The 24266-nt window shown below is 36.2% G+C and overlaps 1 protein-coding gene across 1 annotated transcript in view; it reads right to left on the reverse strand.

The window, feature by feature from the left end:
• The window catches only part of LOC120421419 (putative uncharacterized protein DDB_G0274535), a 99767-nt gene extending 87393 nt beyond the window's left edge, over window positions 1–12374 (reverse strand). Inside the window, exon 1 of the mRNA XM_039584626.2 lies at window positions 11733–12374. Within this exon, the coding sequence (XP_039440560.1) occupies window positions 11733–11835 (103 nt within the window). The 5' untranslated portion in view covers window positions 11836–12374. The remainder of the gene's footprint in view (window positions 1–11732) is intronic.
• Window positions 12375–24266: the final 11892 nt, after the last annotated feature.

Here is a 24266-nt window from a genome sequence, read left to right on the forward strand (position 1 = left end):
TTTTTATTGTGAGGGTAGAAGTGGCTTATGTAAGAATTCAATCAAAACCATGTTAAATCAAACCAATCCCTCCTCAAAGGGTAGCCTTTCCATATGATTGAGATGTAAAACTTATTCCTTTTTTCCGGACCAGGACCCGCACAACCCTCTTCCCTCAAATCTGGTCCATGAGCTCCCCGAAATTCTTTTCAAGTGGTTAAATTTTACGGCCAAATGGAAAAATTGCCACTCCCACCACCACCACAACAAACAAGTGCTTGTGTGTTTGTGTGCGTGGGCAGCCAATCTCGTCCTTCCGTGAATGGTTTCCCCGGATTTTATGGACTAGGGAAAAAAGGGATTTCCCACATATATTGTTAGAGATAAACAGACTAACTTCATTTGAAAACCATCAGTTTACAAAAAATACATAATTAGAAACTCACCACAAAGCATTTTGACAGTTGCAGTTCCCGCGTTCACTACTAGAAAGCTCTACCGTCATCGTCTGCTTGTTTGTGGTTTAGCACACACTTCACCCGAAAAAAATCAAAAAATCCCGCTCGAAGGATGTTGTTCGAGCTTTACGCATCACTGGCCGGCGTGACACTTGTCGTTGGCATGATGTTTGCGTTTCCAATTGGGACGATTGCTGACGAATGCGTGGGTGGGCCCTGAACTGTGCTTAATCGATTGGGGCTTGACATGTAAATGTCTATTTGTAGGGTTTTTTTACTTGTTCTTCAATCCGGTTAATCAGAATTGAAGTTGAAGAGTTTTGAAATTGAAAAAGAACAAGGTAAATTTGAAACAGATAAAAAAAACTCATCTTTAAAAAAATACGTTCATAAAATTTTCTTGTGTGTTTTTCGACTTTATCACAGATTTTCTAAATATTATTTGAAGAAATCAGAAAATGTCATAAAGATCCCAACATTAATGTCTTTAAAGCAAAATATTTTCGAAAGAAAATTCTATTTTCTATCTAAAATGAAGCATTGATTCCTTGAGTTGGCATTGGCCAGCTTGAACTCAACTAAAACATTCAAAAAATATGATTTAACCAAATATACTTTTCTTGGACCCTAGATTGACCATTAAATTTGAATTTTTTATGGCATTTGTTCTATGGACAGCTGCCAACTGTATTGAGTAATGTATGGGTCAATAAATTTGGCCAAATGGCTTCTTTGATAATAAAAACCAAAGCTTGAAAATAATATAAATTAATGATCTGGTCAAAACAAAAATTCATAAATATTTAAAATATGTTAAAGTGATTTAATTTGAATGAAACTTGAAATTTGAACTAAATTTAAATAAGAAATCTGAAACAGTTTTTGAGCGTATTGCTTCATAAATCCAAAATGAAATAAATGTTTAATTATAGGACTAACCTTTAGTCAATAAAGCCAATACTTAGTTTATTACATGACCGTAAAATATAGAGGCTACTAAACAAAATAAAGAAATCATTTCAAAAAATAAAAGATATGTATAATTAAGAATCGATTTCACAATTTTTTCAACTTTTTTTTTAATTTAATTTTTTGCTGATTATATGTTTGCCCACTCTTTTTGAGAAATTGTTAGAATTTTAAGAGAAAAATAACAACAACTATGGAAAAGTAATATACAGTCATTTGATCTCTGTTTTACATAATGCTTTTGTTACAAGGATTGTAATTTTTCTTCTTATTTTAGGAATTTTTATTATTATATTCCAATACTCAATGCTTAAATAATGGGTTATGATGTCAGTAACTATGTTTTTTTTTTAGAGATGAAAGAACGAAAACATCCTCGATTTAACTTTCCGAAAAATAATTTGTTTAGAGCAAATTTTCTAAAATCGATTGGAATCAAAATACAAAATGCTTGTATGATTTTTGTTTTATCATGAATTCAAGAATCAACATCAATTTATTACCAATATTTAAGATTTGACTTGGATTAATGTCTAATAAATTGAGTTTTTGCATTTTTTTTGGTAGACCCAACTATCGTAAATAAACCACAAAAAAAATAATGTTGACACTCCGGGCCGAAATCTTTAAATTTAAATGTGAAAATTAACAATCAAAAAACAAATGTATAAACTAATAAGCACGACCAATTAATGACACAAGGTTCGAAGCTTATGTCTCAGAGGTCATGATATGGTTTCTAGTTGACATATTGACCATTGAATCCGAATTTGTTTATTTGTCAAACTTTTGTAGACTACTTACAAAGCTTCTTCACGCTAGATATTATTCCTATTGGAAGATTTCTCCTTAGTTCTAATTTCGACATGCCAAAATTTATTTACTGGGAATTTTCATTATAAAAGCGCATCATTTGATTAAATTGAGTGATTTTCAAATAATTTGTACAACATGCAGATATTCTTAAAAGTTCTGTATGTCTGTTGAGGAATAATCTGGAGACAAATCACATGAGCACATTGAAGAACCGAAAGAACGCCCTTTTGAATAATATTGGCAGGAATCGGCATTAATTTAAATCGCATAAGTCAATATTTATATTTTATTCACAGTTCTTTGAAGGAAACCTGATATTTCAAGGTCTGATTTATTATTGTAACTAAAATTTATTTTATAAAATAACTAGTTGGGGCAATAAATTCAAAAGGCTTTAATTTATTTTATTTAAAAACTTTTAAGGTGGTCAATTTTGATAATATTATTTTTTGCCATTGGTCTCAATCGACTTATGAAAACAGCATCTGCTTTTTTATATTTGTGAAAAATAACAACAGCAGAAAAATACCCATCACAAATATGCATGCTGATAAAAGGAATCTCATCTTTTCAATCCACAAAACGTGCCAATCGTCACAAACCCCACATGTGTCAAACATCCTTTTTTTCCAACGGATTGAGGTCCTTCTTTAAATAACAACAAAAGAGGCACTTTCGATAAAAGAGGCACGTGCAAATTTTCTCAAACCACCATTTCATTGCCCCGATTGAATGCTTCAACTCGCGCGTCGGGGTTTTTCCAAGTAATTACAACCACCATCGTTCCAGGAAGGCTCCTTCGAAGGAAATTGCTTGAGGAAAATTTCGTCTCAGCAGGCCGGGCGGGGGGCTCGTTCAAAGCTGTCACACGAGCTGTCATTTTTGCGTTGCGATGGAGACAGAATCGAGCGTCGCCTCAAACAACTTTTTATTCTTACTTTTGCAACACTTTTCTTGTCTTTGGACTTGATTTAATGTGAACACGACCATGGCGAGCATTTTTCTCTGTTTTATTTCCACCCAGGGGGAAAAACAAACAAAATCTGCGAGCTTTCCAAAGCTAATATTTTGCGCGGGAAAATATTAGCATTTTGTCGCGTCGCAGAAGAGGAGCTGCTCTGTCAGATTTGGCGCGCTGGATGATGATATGGCGGAAAGGAAAACACTGCTGGAGCAAAATGGCGCAGTTACTTTGGTTTTCTTTATTTTGTTTGACGAGGGGGAGAGGGACGAAGAAGACAGTTTTAATTACATTTTCAATTGAATCTTTATTTCTTTGTGATGGTTTTAAATTTTACGTTTTATTATTGATGTAAAATCCTCTTGAAATTGTTCTAATTATTTGTTGTAAATTTCATTAACCATTTCATAATACCTAAACACTAATGATTAACTTCCTGGGGATGTCGTAATTATATCGGGAACGTTAATTATATTCACGTGGAGGACCTCCACCGAGTCCGCCAACACTCGGGTACAGAAGAGATCAATGTGGTTGATGGCAGACGGCAGACGAGGTAAACAGCTCACTAATTAGTTTATTGATTAGCATTGCTTGGTTTGGGGAGTGTGATTTGCACCCCACGTGTATGGGGATTTGCAACGAGAGTGTAAACTGTCGAATCATCATGAGAATTTATGTATGGTTACGAATATGAGTGCAGTTACTTAAATTTGATTAATTATTAAGCACATGAGAAATTCTTCCAGAATTCTAGAAATATTTTTTTTTATTTAGCTCTAAATTTGTGGGGGTCATCCCCATAACCAAAGAAGCTCCATACAATTTTGGAAGGTGTCCATGTGTCTTCGGCAAAGTTGTAGGTTTCAAAGAAGACTATTCAGAGTAAAATGGGTGGTTTTTTTCCGTTTTTCACATTCGAATCTTTCACATAAAGTTTTTTTTTTTGATTTTTTGATTTGGATAAAACATATACAGTCCAGACTCGATTCATCGAAGGCCTCGAAAAAAATTCTTTTTCGTTGTCTTATTTTTGATTGTTGAGTCTCAGTATGACCCCTAAACTACTCTAAAGTGATTAAGAAATTTTAAATTAAAGATGGTGGCCAAAATGGCGGTGATGAAATATTGGAAAAGTGATTTCAAATTGGATGTTAAAAGCAAGAAAATTAAATATTACGAAAAAAAATTGTTTGGTCATGATTCGATTACCTGAAGTCCCATTCAAACCTTCGGATAATCGAGTCTGGACTGCATTAAAAAAATAATTCAAAGCAGTAGGCCTGCCTTTTCAATGGAGGGATGGAGCCCACCGATTTTTATAGTTATGTAACAAACATAACCGGAATGGCGTATGATTACGTAACGATTTAATGTGGGCTTAGGATGTTGGGACACCGACACCGGTCGAGATGCTTGGGTGATTTTCCTCTCGAATTAGGTACTTGACGTTCCCGTTGGGAAACGCAAGCGTTTGAAATCTTACAAGATATTTTTGAGCCTGCGGCCCGGGTTTTTGGGATGAAACCTTCGAGTAAGACATAGTCCTACGTCAAAAGAAATCAATTTCCAAAAGCTTGAGATAGTTCACCATCGTTAAGACAAAATGATTAATTAAATATTTTAATATAAATTGCAAGTGCATTAGCATTACTTCAGCTTGTATTATAAAAAGTGGCAGTAAAATTGAAAGCATAAAAACGTTATTAATTTCAGTCAAACAACATCAATCACAGAAAAAATACTCTGCCACATGACTAGACCCAGACTACGGCCGACATCCAACAATTGTGCTGAACATTATCGACACTTTGTTAATTGGCCACAAACGCCCATAAAATTTGAAACTCAAACCGTGCCAAGTCCCTTAGCGGACGACTACATGTATTTTGTCTGAGACAATTCGTAGAAGTGATGGTAAATTCGTCTTACTGACCTTAGTTTGCCTTTCATTAAAAAAAAAAATTAAAAAATTGATACAACAACAAGTTCTTAAATTGTCTTCAGAAAAAAAATAATTCAAAGTTAAATCTTTCATAAGGACAATTTTGCGATTAACCAGCAACCGATAAAGGAGCTCCTGCCAAGTCATCGCCACGTGGAGATGGGGGTCCCGTGGGAGGGTGTCTCGCTCTCAATTCCAGCATGTCATCCTGGCAGATTTTTGTCGCACCTTCCGACGGTGTCTGACCACAGACTGACCTGACGGTGGGGTGGATATCCTTTGGGACAGGGGACAGAGAAAAAAACCCACACCGTCATTATTGGTGGTGACAGAGCGGTTTCAATTTTGGTATCCGTTTTAGTCTATTCAAAAGAGATTTTGTGGTAATTTTCATGGATGTGAGTCGATGTGGATGGGTGATGATTAGGAAAGATAATTCTACCTACACACAAACCCATGCAAACCACATGAACTTATTGTTCTTTGGAAAAGTCCATGCAACCGGAGAGGATAGGAATCCTTTTGTCCTTCCATTGAACTGGGAAAAGCATGCTTTGGAAGGCATGTCAGAAACGGATTAACTTCATAGAAAAATGATGTTGTGTGAGCACAAGAACAAAGGGCATTTACATTATAATATCAGATCAGAGATCTGTACCTTTTGTACACTCTTCTTTGTTGTTGAATCAAAAATTTAGATAAGATGAAATATTTTGAAAAAAACGCAAAAAAAAATAAATTTTCAGATTCTATAACTATTTTGCTAAATTTTGGGATTTTATTTGCTTTGGTGATCAAGTGAAGTCCGTGTGTGGTAAAAGTAAAATTTTGTGTCACCTTAACCAAGCTTAACCATTTTTCGAAATTTATATTATTTTTTTGAGGAATTCGAATGATTTTTCATCGAATCATAAGATTTTTGCTAGAAATCAAGTGAAAATTTGACAATTTCAAATTACACAAATATCCCAAAGATTACATTTCTCGAGTACAATATCCTCCCAGATTTTTGTCAAGGTTGCCAATTCGATTCAAAAGTCCGAACATGTTCATTTCGGAAAAAACTCCCATTTTTTCACAATAAGGCGCTTTTATTTTTTTTTTCTTCGTCAAACTTAGATATTTGGAAACTAATGATTGTAAAGCAACTAAACCGAAATATAATGCATTTTACAACACTTTTTTCACTCGATTGTAGAAATCGTTGCTTGTCATTTATTTTTTTGTTTTTTTTTATTTGCCTTCACCTTCTACGAACCAACAATTCGATGCCAACATTTCAAAAAGCATCATGTACATACCATCCTTTTTGAGAAAAACGCATTTAAATGTTGGCTATCCATTTTCAATTCCCATTTTAATATAAAAGCAAAATAAGATGTTCTAATGATAACAAACGATGTAAAATGTTGCTTTTATTGATACTTGATCATCCAAATTCAATAAAACATTATTTCCGTAATTTTATTCGAGAAAAACAAACATAACTTCTTTTGAAATCACCAACTCCCCCTCACCCTGCTGTCATTGAGGTGGACGTTTTGTTATGATTCGTTTTTCTTCGCCGAATGTACATGGCGCTTTTTTCATGATGCTTTTTTTTTTCATCACGAGGTTCATGTAGTCTTTTATTTGACAGGTTGACAGGGCTATATAAAAAGGCACTGCTTATGGCAGAGATTTTGTTTATGTTACTTTATTTAAAATCATTATTAAACAGACTTTACTGAAGTAACTGTTGAGTCTCGGGGAGATCTTGGAGGATTAAAACACTTCCGTTTAGGCTGATTTCACATAACCGTAGCTATAAGCTGCAAATTTATTAAAACTTTAGTTCTTGTACAATTTCCCATTAAATATTATCTTACATTTAGTGTAGACCTCCTTAAATGAGAAATCCCGCGAAAGAAACAACAGTTTCGTGTACAGGAAGGTTTCCTGTAGCAAATAACAAATTAAATTCAACTCATAACAATATTGCATGACCTTTTGCATGCTTAGATTTAAGTAGAAAAATAAATCAATGCGTAGTCCTACGTCAACGCCAACGCTGTCGAAGCCATTGCACTTTGCAACTCACGTTTTTCATCTAGTAGTCCGTGCCCGGATTCGTAGTATTCTGCCGCTCCACGGAACTGCTGCTGGACGTTCAGCGCCGCTCACGCGGTTATTCTTGCGGACTTGGCAAGAATCTGGAACCGAACCGACAAACTTGCCGGCCTCGCGCGGCAATCGTCGGCCACTTTTTAGTTTGTGTTGACGTTTTCTCTCGTTCGTATCGCTCGACGAGTGGCAGCTGGCTGCTGTCAGAGAGGGGACGTTCGGGGCTCACTAAACTCCACATTAGACTGCGCCGATTTCTAACAGTAACTTTTGCTCATTTTTGGTGGAGAGGTAGCTTATTAGGAGCTGGGTGCTGAAAAGACAGAATGCGTAACGTGATTTTCGAAAGCTCCCCACTGCTCCCCACTAATACATCTGCACTACAGCTGTAAACATAAACAAAGTAGAAGGCTATGTTCAAGCTCAAGCGTGACATATTTTTTGCTGCTGAAGTGAATTATTATGAAACATTTTGGATCTGTTGATGTTGATGTTTTAGATGAAAAATTAAGTGCTTCGCACTTTTTTCTTCGTAGACTAAACGATGGGCGGCCAAAAGAGGCCTTTTTTGTTTTCCACGTGATGAAAAATTGTGTCAAAAGTGGGTGGAATTTCGTGAATCAGAAGAGCAACCGAATGGATGTTCCGAGATTATGTATCTTTGATGTGTAGTGATAATATCGGAGTATCCAATATTATTTGGAAAGTACTATTGATAGTTATTGATAATTCGTCACTAACATTTAAAAAAGCGTCATAAACATAGATTTTGTAGACACAGCGATTATAAAATTTTAGCGACGAATTATGCCAAACTCGATTTCAAACCTCTTATTAAGATGTTTTGACTTCGAATACCTCAATAGTCATCGATTTTTTTTATTCCTGACTAAATAAATTTTAGATCGATCACAATACTTGCCACTTCTTGGTATAATTATGCGAACAGTAAATTGGTTCCGCTTTGACAGTTCTAAATTGAGGCCGCTTTGCGGACAACTATTCTGCACCCAGATTAGGAGTACTTTCAGAATATGCTACAACCCAGAAAATGTCAAAATGTACATGATGCCTTTTGAAATGTTACCGTCGAATTGTTATTTTGACACTCACCTCAAGTCCAAATCCAGACTTTTTTTTATTAGGTCCTATAAACATATGAAACACAATAGCTTATAGGACCTTTTAAAAAATCTAGAAATAGACTTTATAAAAGAGATAAACTTATGTTTTTAGAGCTCTATAAGTGCCCTTTTTCTATGCATTGTCAGTTGACGTCTAAGACCGTTGAAGATCCATCTCGACTAAAAGTGCCCTTTATACCACTTTGCTGTAAAATTTAACTCTGAAATTTTACGTTCGAAAACTGATTTTTCAAGGTTTGTCCAAATCGACGCCGTCGTGCTAACTTGTCGTACGTCGCTTTTTGACGTTCCGAGAAAAACGCGTTTTAATGTTTGATCTTGAATAAACAAACAATAGAGCACGCAATGTGAACAATAACAAACACGTTTTGTTTGGTTGATTATTCTGTGCATTGTCCCGAAGTTTGGTTGAATTTTGTTACCGGAGTCCCGAAATATAATTGGAAATGTTTACGGTAGTCGGGCTTGTACGTGTGTCAAACGCGTTCTGACCTGAAATCCCTTTGGCCAGTTGTCACACTTACATCAATTTTCAGGCTGTGTCAAGTTAGCACGACAAAATTGAAACTTCTTACCTATGGGTCATTCCACCTGAAGTGTGCAAGAAAAAATGCAAATTTGAAAATTACCATCTCCGATTCTGCTCAAATTTGGCAGAGCTGTTGAGGCTATCAAAACATGCAAAAATTCCGAATTTCATCCAAATCGGACCACCCCCTCCATTTTTGTACCCTCCCAAAAAATCGACTTTTTGGCGATTTTTGAGCGAAACCTCTATCTTCAAACGACGATAACTCAGGAACCACACATCTTAGAGGGTCGGTCTTAGACTCAATTTTGAAGGAAATCGGACGTAGAATCTATTTCCGTGATCAAAATTTAGATTAAAATATTTTTCTACCTGTATTGTGCAATTTAAAACTTTAAATGGCCGTATCTCAAAACAGCCCTATTTATTTTTTAAATTTGACCTCACCATCGTATTCCCCGTCCGATTTTACATAAGAATCACTTATCGACAGAAAGGAATATGTTTCGTTCCAGAGATATCGAATTTTATAGTTTTAAGTATTTGAGATTACCTGTATTTGCTTTATCTGCCGCATCTGCTAGAAGCACTCGGGCGCGCTGATCAATAACTGCTACCTGTGTATTTATTGAAATAAGAATTTTAAATTTCCCAAGCTAATCTGACAAGTCGCAATAGTGCGATCGATAGCAATAAATTAGTGCGAAGTCCAAGTTAGTGGGAATTGCGCAATAATCATTAGCAAATTAGGCAAAAAATGAATGTACACCACTGTAGGAAACTGCTGTATAATCTTAAATTTAAAAAAATAGTATACGGTGAACTTGTGTGCTAGCCCACAGGACAGAGCAAGAACGACACGCAATACAGGGCAGAATGAAATTCCCGCAGTGCTAGCAGGAAATTGCAATTGATCTTGTAAGTAACACGTTAGAAAAAGTTTACGATACATTATCGTGTTAAAAATTATGAATCAGCATGAATAAAACTCTCGTGAAGCATGATTAAGCAAGAGGATTTCTGGAAAGTATAAAACTGAAAAATGTAAGAAAATCACAAAGATTAATCTGATTTATTATCTGATTAAGATCAAATTCAGTTGTGTTGATTTCGACACCGTCCGAACAATAATCTTTTTTTTTGTTTGTCAACCATTTCGAAATCTTGGAAGACGATACAGGTGCTGTCCACATGTATCAGAATTATATGGTTTTGTTTTTGAAATTAAATGTACACAAAATAAAAATCGCTTTAATATGATCAATCTTTCAAATCAGATTTTTTTTTGCAAATAAATATTAAAAGTTCAAATTTTACTTAATATGGTTCAATGACACTGTGATCAGGAAAAACAGTGCATTCAAAATTACCCAATAGATTGTTCAAGGTATTGATTATCTCAAAATCGTATAAAATTATAAAAATAATTCATCTTACAGAACACCAGGTAGTAATTATTGATCAGCACGACTGAGTGCTTCTAGCATATGCGGCGAGTGTAGCTAATTTAGGTAATCTCAAATACTCAAAACTTTAAAATTCGATATCTCTGGAACGAAACATATTCCTTTCTGCCGATAAGTGATTCTTATGTAAAATTGGACGGGGAATACGATGGTGAGGTCAAATTTAAAAAATAAATAGGGCTGTTTTGAGATACGGCCATTTAAAGTTTTCAATTGCGCAATACAGGTAGAAAAATATTTTAATCTAAATTTTGATCACGGAAATGGATTCTACGTCCGATTTCCTTCAAAATTGAGTCTAAGACCGACCCTCTAAGATGTGTGGTTCCTGAGTTATCGTCGTTTGAAGATAGAGGTTTCGCTCAAAAATCGCCAAAAAGTCGATTTTTTGGGAGGGTACAAAAATGGAGGGGGTGGTCCGATTTGGATGAAATTCGGGATTTTTGCATGTTTTGATAGTCTCAACAGCTCTGCCAAATTTGAGCAGAATCGGAGATGGTAATTTTCAAATGCTGTTCCGCTTCAGATGGAATGACCCATATGAAAAGTGACAAAAATCCGCGGAGCTTTTTTGGTTTTTATTGAATATCTCAGAATTGAAATCGAATTTTGGGGATCTGTGAAGGTCAAAAGGTGAGGCATTGTGAGCTGCACAAAATGGCGTTCTTAACTCAATTTGGTCCAAAATGCACGTACGACAAGTTAGCACGACGGCGACGAAAATTTGTCTTCTAAATTTGGTCGTAGAAGGCGCAGTAAAATATTTCTGAAAAGTTATATTTTCAAAAACACCCAAACCATAAGTTTCTCCTTCCCATTTGCAGCAACTCTTCTAAAGATACCAGCTTCAGGACGACCCGTTTTCGGAAAATCTATTATCCACTTAATTTTGCGATCTGAACCACTGTGCAACACACTTATCCTCCAAGTAGACGACACCAGGAATGACCTATTTTGCTATTAAATTTTCAGTATTTTGATAAGTACGGGATTTTGGATTGATCCCCTAAAGTACTGTTTACATGTTTTTGAGATTATTGCAGGATCGGGTCCGTAAGTTTGGCAATTTTGGAAGAAGAAGACAACGTCTTTCTTCATTGTTGTGCATTCTATGTATGTATCTTCAAATTATTATTTACGTGATATATCCAACAAAGAGTTCCAAACTCTGAAAATCATCCTAATCCGTTTGATTAATCCATTTCCCTCTAATCTTTTTCCAACACCTGACGAAAACTTTCTCCCTCCCACCGAGACTATAGTCATCAATCGCACCTTCCAACCTTGAACACCAGACCAGTCTGGTGTAGACCCCTAAAAATAGCCCCAATTTGACTTCTCCGCCAAACACCTCAACTCACCAGCATTCCCACCGGCCCCACTCGAGCCTCCCTTGGCCGCGTAGTTGTTGTTGATGGAGTTGAAAAAGTTGACCGCTCCGGTTCGCCTCAGTATCCAAAACATGCCGCTCAAACTGCTGTTGCTACTTCTCCTTCAACCGGTGTGCTGATATGATGATATGGTTTTGGTCCGGATATCCAGCTGCGACCGCCTCCCCAAATGATTAATACGAGCCCCGGCGGTGGGAAAACTTTCACACCCGTGTCGTTTGGGGGATATATAAATCACCTTTTCGCACGGCTTTTCACGGGTCTTCACGCTAGCGCTTCGCTATTGATTGGAAAATGATTTACACCTTACACACTTTGCACAATTCTTCACGATTCTCAATCACCAACACCAATTTCCGCGCCCTCAAAGGGGGCAATTTCCCACACGACACAAGTTACGTTAGCGATACATAACGCCTCTTCGATTTCTCCGCTTATGCATCGCTAGTGCAACACTTTGCAACACTCCTCCTCTGGGGTTATTAGTGCCACCCAATCAAAGCAAGCCCCGTTTCAATTTCCGGAATGCACCGTCATCCGAATCGTCCCCAAGAACTCGAAACAACCCCGAAACGACGCAGTGTTCCGTCCGTCCGAACCGGTTCGCAGCAGCAGACTGGTCGAGCAGCTGTTTGGGTGCCTACTTTAAGGCGTGCACAGCATACTTGCAGGGGGGGCCGACGCTTCGGCGCCGAGTTCATCCCGAACGAGCACATGATTCGCGAGGGGTTCACCGCGTGAGTTACCTCGCGATGGGAACTCACATTTTGTCGGGTGGGATGATAACAGATGGCCTGCTGCGATGGTGTTTAATAGTTGCCGGCTTCGGGGCGTTAAAACTTTAAGGTTGGAAAGAGTGTCAAGTTCATTCGTTTTGACAGCTGTCAGTGACTTGCTTTGGTGAGGCTCAAAAATCAAAAAACCACCAACCTAACAATGTAAGCACCTTGACTCTAAAAAGGTAGGCTCAGAGGGCAAAAGCGGAATCTTGGAGGGGAAATTGCTGGCTAAATGTTTCATTTGATGCCTGCTCGTGTTCACTATTCCCCGGTCCTGTTGCGGTTGACGATGCACACGGTCGGTCGGTCAGGAAATGGAGTATTTGCATATGATATGGCATCATCATCACGTTACGGATCCGTGGTGGGAGGGAGGGGGAGCTTTGGTCTCCAAGGGGATCCAACCGGGGATCGGATGGCAGTGATATGATGTATAAAATATTACATGAAAATGGTGCAGAGCGTGTCTGTCTGTTTGGTTAGTTTTTGGACCCATTAGCAAAAGGGAAGTCGTTTTGCTGGGAGTGCTTTGGATTTGCTGGAAATTTATATTTTATTTTACTTCAGGCCTGAATGATCTCATAATTTAATAGCAATATGCTTTTTAGCAAACTTAAACTTGAAGCTTTGTCAAGTGGACCATAACAGAACATAATTCTACTTGAATTTGACGAAAATGTGGTCGCTAAACTCGAAATTGACTTGAGCAACAAGATACATAAAAAAAAACTTTTTTACGTGATTCGATTATCTGATGGATTTATGGAGAGATTGGGAATATCTAAATTTGGATAATCGAAACTTCAGGTATTCGCGTCTGGACTCTATTGTATACTATAAAATTTCCCATATTTAAAAAAAACAATGCAATCTGTTTAAATTTTAGATTTGTTTCCTTAAAAAAGGTGCAGGATAGGTATGCTTGAGGATAAAATCGGGATCTAATTGGATTAAGTAATTTATTCAATGTATCCCTATGTTCCATCAGCGAATTCACATCAAACTAGCAGAATCCAGATCAATAGTGCTCTGATTGGACTCACATTTGGCATGGGAGCAGCTTGGCCAAAATAATTAGACCAGTCCTATCTGAAATAGAGTGATTCTAAAAATTACGTTTTCAAACGATTTTCACAAAAACCACTTTGAAATTAAATCATATCTCCAAAACGGCTGAACAAATTCTAATATTTAAATTAATTTTTTATGTCAGTTTTGCCATCAATTTTAATAACGATACGAATATGGATGGGCTCAAAAAATTAAGAGCATGAAAAATTGTAAACCATGCATTTTATTCCTGTAAAATGATTATGATCCTGCGAGATGATAGAGATGATATTTTTATGTTGGGTTTTATTCACGAGATATTTTTTTCAAAAGTTTGAGTCTTTTTCCAATTTGTGATCTTAGAATTTAGAAGATAAAATAGTTGTAGTTTCCAATTTGTTCAATAATTAAAAAAAAAGTTTTAAATGAATCAGTTAAACAATTTACTGGCGGTTGAACAATGAATTATATATTTTTTTGTAATAATTGTTTGCTACCTCCGTGCTAGCTTTGAAAAATCGTTCATGTTTATGTTTCAAACTCCTTTCAATATTATTTTTTTCATAAATGTAAAGCCACTTCAATGAAATAAATGTATTTTCTTTATAAATTTGGCTTGATATAATTTTATAAAAATTGATTTTCTAACTTTTTTTCAGATTTGAGTATTTATTTAAAAAATTATAGATATAAGGTTTTTTTTCTATAAAATGTTTTTTCCCTAAAAGAGCACTAGGCTTGGCCAATCTTAACTTAGTTATATGAACCCTCCCTACAAAGCCTTAGTGATTCAAGTTCTTAGGTTCTCCAAATCTCTGAATTGCAAATATAACATCCTGGAGCATAACTGTTCAATTCTTATCAAACCACCAATTGAGTTGAATTGATTATTTTAAAACATAAACAGAAAGTCTGAAATCAACATATCAGGGGAACTATACCCTTTTTCAGCCTATTTCTATTATCGGCCTATCAGCACTTTGATCATGAATTACAGCTTTCATAAAGTGTTTTTGACTGTTCCAAAATAATAAATAGCTCAAATAAAAGTGAGCAAGCAACTCTACATTGTTGGTACATCTAAAAGTGTTGATTTAATAGCGGAAAACGGCAAAAGTAATGAGAATTGGTCGAACGGCTTAGAGTGATTAAAATGGGTATATTTCCCCTACTAAGATTATGATATTTATGAAACAGTCGTAGGAATCAACGATACATTTATTGCAATCTTTGCACCAAATTCTCCACCTATGCAAATAATATCTGCACACAAAATATTTGCATACTGAAAATCATACCCCTTCTCCCCCCGCTCGCCTAGAGTGGTGCGTGTCTCAACTGAGCTTTGACGCTTTCGACCACTTCAGATCAGTTTCAAACTAGGGTGTGCGTCTTAGATAGCTTTTTTCTGCTGTAGTTTGAGGTGTGCACTTTGTTGGAGAGCTTTTTACAACCTTCACGATTGTTGCAAAATCTCTTAAATCATTGATAACGTGCTTTAAAATAATAAAAGTAAAAAAAAAATTCTCTTTCACATTCAATTGGGTACTAAAATGAAGCTTAGATTGCTGATATTACTGTTTACAGCGATAAAGCTTATTTTCTGAGTACATTGACCCTTTGTACGACCACAAAGAGTTTAAAATGGATTTTTAAATCAATTTTGAAAAATTAACCTCGCGGTCCTCTTGACAGAAAAGCTCCTACTTGACAGCCATAGTTGATCCATCGAAAAAATGTTGTCTTGTCAAATTTTAAAATGAAAAAAAGTGATCAGAATTGGGTTTCAATCGTGTTTTTTACCGTTGTACATAAAAATTGACATAGGACTTTAGTTCCCAATTGTTTCTTTATAACCTTAACAATATTTAAAATTATAAGTGTATCAGGAAAAAAAATTCTTACATCTGAAAGCTCGAAGAAAAATTTAATTTATTTTTTTAAGCTAAGCTAAGATTACTGAATCGCATTCAGTTATTTATTTTACTGAAATGGCAATCCAAAATTTGCTGTATAGGTTGAATCAGCTGAGAAAGCTGTCAATTCTCAGCTGATTCAACCTATACAGCAAATTTTGGATTGCCATTTCAGTAAAATAAATAACTGAACGCGATTCAGTAATCATCGCTTTTGCTGAAATTCGGCAATGAACAAAACCATTGCTGAAAAATCAGAAACTGCATATCTGTCAAACTAAAATTTCAATCCTCATTCAAATGTGCTGTGTTTTTTTTTAAATTTTGCAATGTGATCTTTTGAAACAAAGGTAAGAAAAATGTGAATAACAAATGCATCGATGCTAACCACCAGTTTTTTTTAGGTTTGGAGGATTGATGAAATAAATATATGAATAACAGTACTAGAAACATTTTTGATTGCAAGCAAAATCAAATTTTGATAACTGAAATACCAGCAACGATTGCTAAATCTTCAGCAATTGATCTGTCAAACTGACACAAGAAAATTACGGAATTTACAACAAAATAATTTGACTTTTCTTTTGCCAAAATTTCTTTTTTTTGAAATTTAGTTTACTTAAACTTCGGTAAACTATCTGTCAAAGTGACAAATGTCAGTTAACTGAGAGTTCAATAAAATCTAAATTACTGAATCGTTTAATGAATTTTCAGTAAAACGTTTTTGAATTTCAGTAAAAAAAAATTTGGTGTGAATTCAATTTTAATTTAGTTTAAATATTCTGTAAGATAAAATTACTAAACGCAGCTCAAAGAATCCTTCAAAATGCTGTATGATTCCTACAAAAACAATATTGTTTGTTGGTAAACTATAGAAATTAACTAAGTTGACTTGAAAATATGCTGGGCTTTTTGAAGAAATTGCATTAAAATTTATAATGCTGCGGACACCAACACTGAAAAAAAATATTATTGTTGTAAACTAAGCGTTTTTAAATCCTCTTCATATATTACGTATTACATTCTTTAAATAAAACAAAACGAATTTTTATTGATTATGAAATTTTGAACAAATGAAGGACGCGACATAAAGTTTGTAAAAGTCTAGGTTTCGGATCGCTAACCGTTCAAACACTACTTCGTTCACAACTAGTATCATTTCTTGAAACGCTTTCAAAATGTCACCAGCAGTGCTTACGAAATTTCGACTTTGTTTGTGATAGGTGACAGAACACTCCAATCGTCTTCACCACGACAACCTGATTTTTGCATTCTACTTCCGTTCGTTTCACACACAAACGAATGAGTGCTACGCAAAGTCACTCACACAGTCATTGACTTCCCGCTGGAAAAAAAAATCGCTCGGAGAACGGTCGTTTGACATTCTACCGAGATTCCGATCATCTCTCCAAATGATCGCATTCCAGTGACTTCTGTCACCACGCAGCAGTCACAAGGAAGAGAGAGACAAAAACGAGAGAAAGAGAAAGAGCACGTTGTCTCGTTCGGGCGGCTGCTTGAGTGGTGCTCATTTTTCGATCGTTTCGTCTTCGTGTTTACGTTCATCGACCGTCGCCAAACTATGACGATCATGATTGGCGCTGTGTGTCAGCGATCAAATTTCGTTTTTTTCGCAGTTTCATTCAGTGATAGGTCCCTTTTCAAGCATTGGTCACCAGCATAAAAGTTAACCAAAAAATTAAAAAGAAATCAAAATATCTGTACCAAGTGTATTTTGATACTGTCGAAATCTGGTGGCCACTCTGATGTATTCGTTTTGGTTTCGAGAGGAAACCGGGAAAAACCGGGAATTTGAAAATCGAAATCTGGTGTCCATTCCAAAAATAGTAACATTATAGATATGCGAAAATAGCAGCTCACAACGTTTTCACTTTATGATCAGTTTCTTTTCGGCCGGTACTGCCGATTTCTCCAATCGTCAACTTTAATTTTCGATTAAGCCTGATCTAGAGCTGCACTTTTTCATCTGACACTTTCTCGGCCCGGAGAGTGCATGCTAGAGCGAGCAGAAAGTCGAAAATTTCTGCCTGATTTACAAACAATATTAGAAATAGCGTATTCCAAATCGAAATTTTGACTAACCTTACTCAACCGTGCTAGTGTTCGTTTCGTTTAACGATCTACTGGCCAAGCTGTCACATTGGCGCGACAGTTTCGTTCATAAAGCAAATGTTCAAAAATTGTTGCGTCCGTTTGGCGAAAGCAAGCCATGAGATTTATTTTGCAAAAATGTCATTTTCTAAAACGGCCTCCAAGAAACAACAAATGGCGTCCGAAAGAGGTTCTGGGATAAACCTAGTGAGGAATCGGCCAATTTTGTTTGTGAAAACGTCGTTAGTTTTCTTGAAATTGAATTCACAGAAGCACTGGAGAAGCCTACGTGACCGGTTCTGCAAGGCAGGAACCGCTCAGGAGGATGCAACGTTTACGTCTTGTCGTTACGGTAAGTTGTTGAAAACGAGGAAGTTTTTCATTTTTCGTTAACCTGAACTGAAACGTTATTAGAACATCACGCTCATTAAAATGACGCCGCCGTCAGCGAAACGACTTAAGGCTCGGGGGTCCTCGAAGTTCCAGAAGGTTCGCCCTCGCACGAAAGAAATGACGAAGCGTTCACGGCGGCCTGAAGACTACAAAAACTATCGCCCAATTGTAGACCATCAAACGAAGGTATGTGAAGAACTGTGGGAGATCATCCAGAACCTACAGCAAAGCACCGCTCAATTGGCACTTGTTGAAGCTCACATCCGTGTTAGGGAAGCAATCGTAACAGTCTCATTACAGTCATAAAAAGAAGCCTGGAGGATGGTCCTCATTACACAACACATAAAACAACTGTAATACAACCAAATAAACTCAAACTTTGCGAAAACGCCTGCCAAAGTTTCCAGCTCCTCGGATGGACAATCCGAGACTGCGAGTTGACGTCCAACAACGATTTCCGCGGGTGCGCTAAATTAAATTTCCCGCGAGACTGCCTCTCTAATTAAAAGCAAACGAGGCGTTACGGGAAAAGTTTTTTGAGATATCCCCCCGTCGACGCGTGCTTCATTTTGGGGGATCCTTCTGTTTGGATTTTTTTTTGTTGTTGGGTTGAAAAGATGGATTTTTTGGGTGTGGGCGCCATGTAATGGTCCCTTAAACGGAAGAAGCAATGCCACCGAGCAAAATCTTGAAGAAGTATTTGAAGACCCTCAGTGAAAAGCAGATAACAAGTTTTCAGAACATTAATTTATTTGAAAATTTACCAAAAAAAACGAAGAAACCGATTCTAGGTTCGTGTCTCTGCAATGCTAAATGAATAGGATGGTGGGTGTCTTGACTAAACATCTTGTTTGAACGCTTGAAACGAACTTATTCCCAATAAATTTAGCTAGGACACCAACCAGCAGCCACAACTAACAAACGAGAAGACTTTAAAAAGTTTCGTCTATTCTCAGCTGAAAATTCCTTCTGGCTGGTCACCAATCTGTCACTTGGACTCCCCTCAGAAAAAAAGCCAAGTCTAATCTAGACCCTGCTGCTGGCGTAGCTCATTAATGCCAACAAAGACAACGGTCCCCGTGGTTCGTTAGCCTTTTCCTCCGCCGGCAGCACCATCTGGTGTGCCGTGTAATCGCGTTTCATCGTGGCTTTCTGATTCAGTCACGAAGAAGTAAGCGGTGGCCTTCATCAGCAGCAGAAGGAGGCCGGCTTTAGCTCTCTCTAAAAGTGTTGGCCAATTTAATTAAGCGCCACTAATTCCTGCGGGGAAAGTTTTGCCTGCCACGTGGTCCATCATCAGGACCGGCCTGGCTAATCCGAACCTTTATTACGGTGGAAGATTTCCGGAAGTTTGGCGGATCAAAACGTGCTTGGGAAGTGATGCTGCTTAGAGAGGGAATTACTTGGACGAACTTTTGCTATGATATCTTGCCGGAGTTTTTTTATACTTCAAGTTAGCCAAGACACACACCTTTTAACGATTGTCTTTCAGCACAAACAGACAGAAATCATTGAGCAGTTTCACCATAAAACTACCAATTCCTCAAACAAAAGCACCAACTGATTCAAACATCTTTCAAACGCGTTTAAATTGACAGTGGTGAATATAAAATTTCTGTGGTGAGTTTCCGTTCGTTCGAATTGACCGTTATTCTATTAAAGATTATGGTTTTTTATTATGTGGTTTGTGTCTTGGATAATATTAACATTGAGAACAAAATTAAGACAGAATAACTCAAAAATTTAAATTTGTTTGCTTTGCAAAACCAATTTCATCTCACTTTCAAACATCAACAACCTCGGTCTCCTCCCCCCTCAAGTTAACTCAATATCGTTCAACACGGACAACACGTAGGCGCTGCTGCTGCGGTTTAAGTCAACAGTGGAAAATCTTCATTTAGGTTTGTCCGCAAAGGAAACGCTGCATGAACCCCATCAAAGCTTGCACCACGGGAGAGAGAGCGAAAAAAAAAGCAAGAAAAGTACAAAAAAACAGAAAGGAAAAGCTTGCAGATGCAAATGAAGTCCCGTCCTGACAAACGAGGACTGACAGAAACTGTCTCTCCGGGTGAAGCCCTGCTGCAACGGTGACGGTGGGATTGTCTGGTGGGGTGAATCGGGACAACGGATTTCAAATTATTAAAAGAGATTTGTTGAATAATTTAATTCTATTGTCTCTATTGTCTCTATTGACTCTGTTGTCTCTGTTGTCTCTGTTGTCTCTGTTGTCTCTATTGTCTCTATTGACTCTGTTGTCTCTGTTGTCTCTGTTGTCTCTGTTGTCTCTGTTGTCTCTGTTGTCTATGTTGTCTCTGTTGTCTCTGTTGTCTCTGTTGTCTCTGTTGTCTCTGTTGTCTCTGTTGTCTCTGTTGTCTCTGTTGTCTCTGTTGTCGCTGTTGTCTCTGTTGTCTCTGTTGTCTCTGTTGTCTCTGTTGTCTCTGTTGTCTCTGTTGTCTCTGTTGTCTCTGTTGTCTCTGTTGTCTCTGTTGTCTCTGTTGTCTCTGTTGTCTCTGTTGTCTCTGTTGTCTCTGTTGTCTCTGTTGTCTCTGTTGTCTCTGTTGTCGCTGTTGTCTCTGTTGTCTCTGTTGTCTCTGTTGTCTCTGTTGTCTCTGTTGTCTCTGTTGTCTCTGTTGTCTCTGTTGTCTCTGTTGTCGCTGTTGTCTCTGTTGTCTCTGTTGTCTCTGTTGTCTCTGTTGTCTCTGTTGTCTCTGTTGTCTCTGTTGTCTCTGTTGTCTCTGTTGTCTCTGTTGTCTCTGTTGTCTCTGTTGTCTCTGTTGTCTCTGTTGTCTCTGTTGTCTCTGTTGTCTCTGTTGTCTCTGTTGTCTCTGTTGTCTCTGTTGTCTCTGTTGTCTCTGTTGTCTTTAGTTTTTAGTTTTTAGTTTTTAGTTTTTAGTTTTTAGTTTTTAGTTTTTAGTTTTTAGTTTTTAGTTTTTAGTTTTTAGTTTTTATTTTTTAGTTTTTGGTCAAAATCTCTCCATTTGACGGTTCTTTTCTGTGGTTTGTCCCACAGTGAAAACAGTGGGTGCACCTCTGTCCCCGTGGTGGCTGGTTGCTGCCTGGTGATGACCGCCGACGACCATCTTCACCCGTTACAATCACCGGGAAAACCCCACCCCGTGTTCGAGCAAACTCAGGTCGACTCGTGCTCCGTGTTCTAATGCAATTTTTCCCGGTCAGTAAATAAATTGAAAAATAATCTCTTCGGCACGAGTACTCAACTCACCGATGCTGCACCGGTGATGCTGGGCAACGGGGATTGTCATCTCACTTTGTGGTAAAAAGCATTTTAAACTAGTCGATGGGGAATTTTGAGGAAAAAAATAATCTACTTTGCTTGATGAAGTGCTCTGCAAAGTTTATTTTTTGTAATTAAACATCATCAAGTGCATAAACAACATCGATTTTTCCAGCACCTCAACTTTGATGCAACATTTGATTAAGTGTCACTCCATAATTTAATTAAGATAAATTTTCCATGTCCCCACTTGAATGTCATTACCTCGAGCCTCAACATCTCACTAGAAATTTTCCAGAAATGTTGAAAACCCAGAACTAATATAATTTTCCAAATTGGATTAATTCTGGTGCACTAACCACGACCACCCCACCACGCCCCAAACTTGTGCTGTCCAGGTTGTTCCTCCCCGGGGGCGTATTCAACCCAAATTGTGCATCGGCCTTCTGGAAGACCTCCTCCGCCCTATAGTCCAAGAGTGCATATTATAGCCCAAACCGCATGATAATTGAATTGCATTCCATTCTCGGTTGCCACACTCGGCCTCGGAGCAGGCGGAAGGATGTGAAATGGTATCCCTTGGCTTTGGTAGGGAAAATTGAAAAAAAAAAGTTTTTTGAGAAAAGATGACTTCACATAAGCCGAAATTGAAAACTGACATAAACTATTTAAAAAAAACAAACTTAAAAACTATTAAACAAAAAAATCATATTGGAGACAAAAACTGAGTTCATAATATGAACCACCAAAACCTTAAAAATTACAGAATAACCCAAATGAATTCAAGCTACTGGAAAAATGTCGCAGTCCAACATTTTATGACTTTTCCTCTTTTAAAGGGTCGTATTTATTTATTGACGTACTCTTTTTGACAAATTCAGAATAATTTTTCAAAGTACGAAAAAAAATATGTTAAATTTTCTAAATTGGTTTAGGAAGGGATAATATAATGGATTTGAAACATATAAATCGGTCTTAATTATATTCTCTGGTAAAAGCCCACACTTGAACATTTTTTAAATCTCTTCTGAATTTATTTAAGTTCGCATCTGACTGAGGTTTAATGATTTTTGGCCAACAATTTAAAAATTAGGTGCCATGTGGCATTTTGTGACTAAAAATACAGTTAAAAAAAACAAAAAAAAAATTGTGATTCCCTCGTGAAACAATTAACTTTTTCTGTCTCTCTCGAACGTAAAAAAAACATCATCAAAAAGGGTTGAAAATTACTACTTTTCAGCTCTTAAATGGGTGCTGCAAAGTTTAAGTTTGCAGAAACTGTTTCAAAAAGCATTACTTTTCAATGTTGTATTGATTTGTACAGAGAATTTACTAAACATTCAACTTAAAATTTCATTTAATTTTTGATTTCATTTTTGAATTGCAAAAAATCAGCACTCGTCGTATTTATTTTACAAGATGAAAATAATAAAAAGAACAAGTGTCCGTTTGCCACTTGTTGCAGAAACATAGAATTTAACAAAAAATATAAAAGAATACATTTTTTCAAATTTATCACTGTGATCATGTCTTCAATTTGTATTCATACTTTTGGTTTATTTCTTTTTATTTTCCCTTCCCCTCAACCTTGATAAGGGCTCGAGGACTAAAACATTGAGTAAAGTTTCAAAACATTTAAATCTAATTAATTCTAATCTAATTTCTATTTTTTTTTATTTAGAAAAGCATAAATAATAAATTTCTAAAATTTTCAAAAAACTCTAAACTGAATGCAAACACTTTGCACCATAAAAATGACAATAGTATCTCAATCTTTGAAGAATGAGATGAGCTGTTTGTTTTTTCTCAGAAAAGAAAATCCTGAAAATGACTGGTTGTTTAATAAAAAAAAAATTAAAAAAATAAACTGATAACAATATCAAATTTCAAAATTTTAGGTTGAAACTTAAAACAATATCATTTAAACATTCTAAAATATATATCCTGTTTTGTGCCGATACTCAAATGATGGAATTCATAAGCTGATTCTATATTCGTCTTGTACACTGATAATGAAATAAAAAAAAACGATTAAAAGATAAAACTACTCGTATTTTTTTGTTTGAATTGATTGAATTTAATCGTACATAATAATTCAACGAACACTAAAAATTGAAAACCATTAAATGGAATGAAAAAGCTTTATATTAAAGACTTATTCAAGCTAAAACAAATGCTGAAGATATGAAATTAAAAATAATGATAGTAAACAAATATTACTTTTAATATACAAAACACACAACAACTGCAAACTTGAGAAAAAAAAGTTTGATTTTCATCAAAAAGCACAAAATTTAATCAATAAATAAATAAAATAAGATAATTTAGCGTATTTTTCAAAATAACTTATGTGCTTTGAGTTTTCTATTGAAATAGAACCTTATAAAAAAGTCTGCTACAAATTTTAGTGCAACTGTATAAAAAACGTAAAATAAACAAATTATTTAAATTGTAAAGCCATTCAATTAAATAAAAATAAACTCACTAAAAACATCAATGATAATCTAATCAATCAAAAAAGTAGGATAATTATCGAACCCAAATGACTCAAATGACTTGAGTTTAGTAGTCCATAAGGCTCTGAAAGGCATCATTCTTGATCGGCCATTTGTCGGCCATCTTTTGTTTAGAAAAACATTGAAAGTTTGTTTCAGGATGTATCATCATGTGTGTTGTTTGTAGAAGCGTAGACACCTTCTACGATCTTAAACGCAAATAAATTAATAAATAAATAAAACGAAATGCAAACAAATCTGTTTTTCGATCGGTTAAAATTTGATAATTCACTTCAAGAATGCCTAAGATTGTTCATCTGTCATCTGCCTTTAAATCAGGGGTGCTCAAAGTTTTTGGATGTCGGGCCAAATTTGAAGCTTAAATGAGCTTGCGGGCCAAATGTATAAAATTGGGTTTTTTTTTAAATTAAATAACGTAATTTGAATTTAAAATACCAAAAAATAAATCTATCACATTAAGTTTTTCAAAATTTCTGTAATTTCTTGAGCACGTCTATCAGTTT

The sequence above is a fragment of the Culex pipiens genome, chromosome 1 (assembly GCF_016801865.2).
Source record: "Culex pipiens pallens isolate TS chromosome 1, TS_CPP_V2, whole genome shotgun sequence".
Lineage (NCBI taxonomy): Eukaryota > Metazoa > Arthropoda > Insecta > Diptera > Culicidae > Culex > Culex pipiens.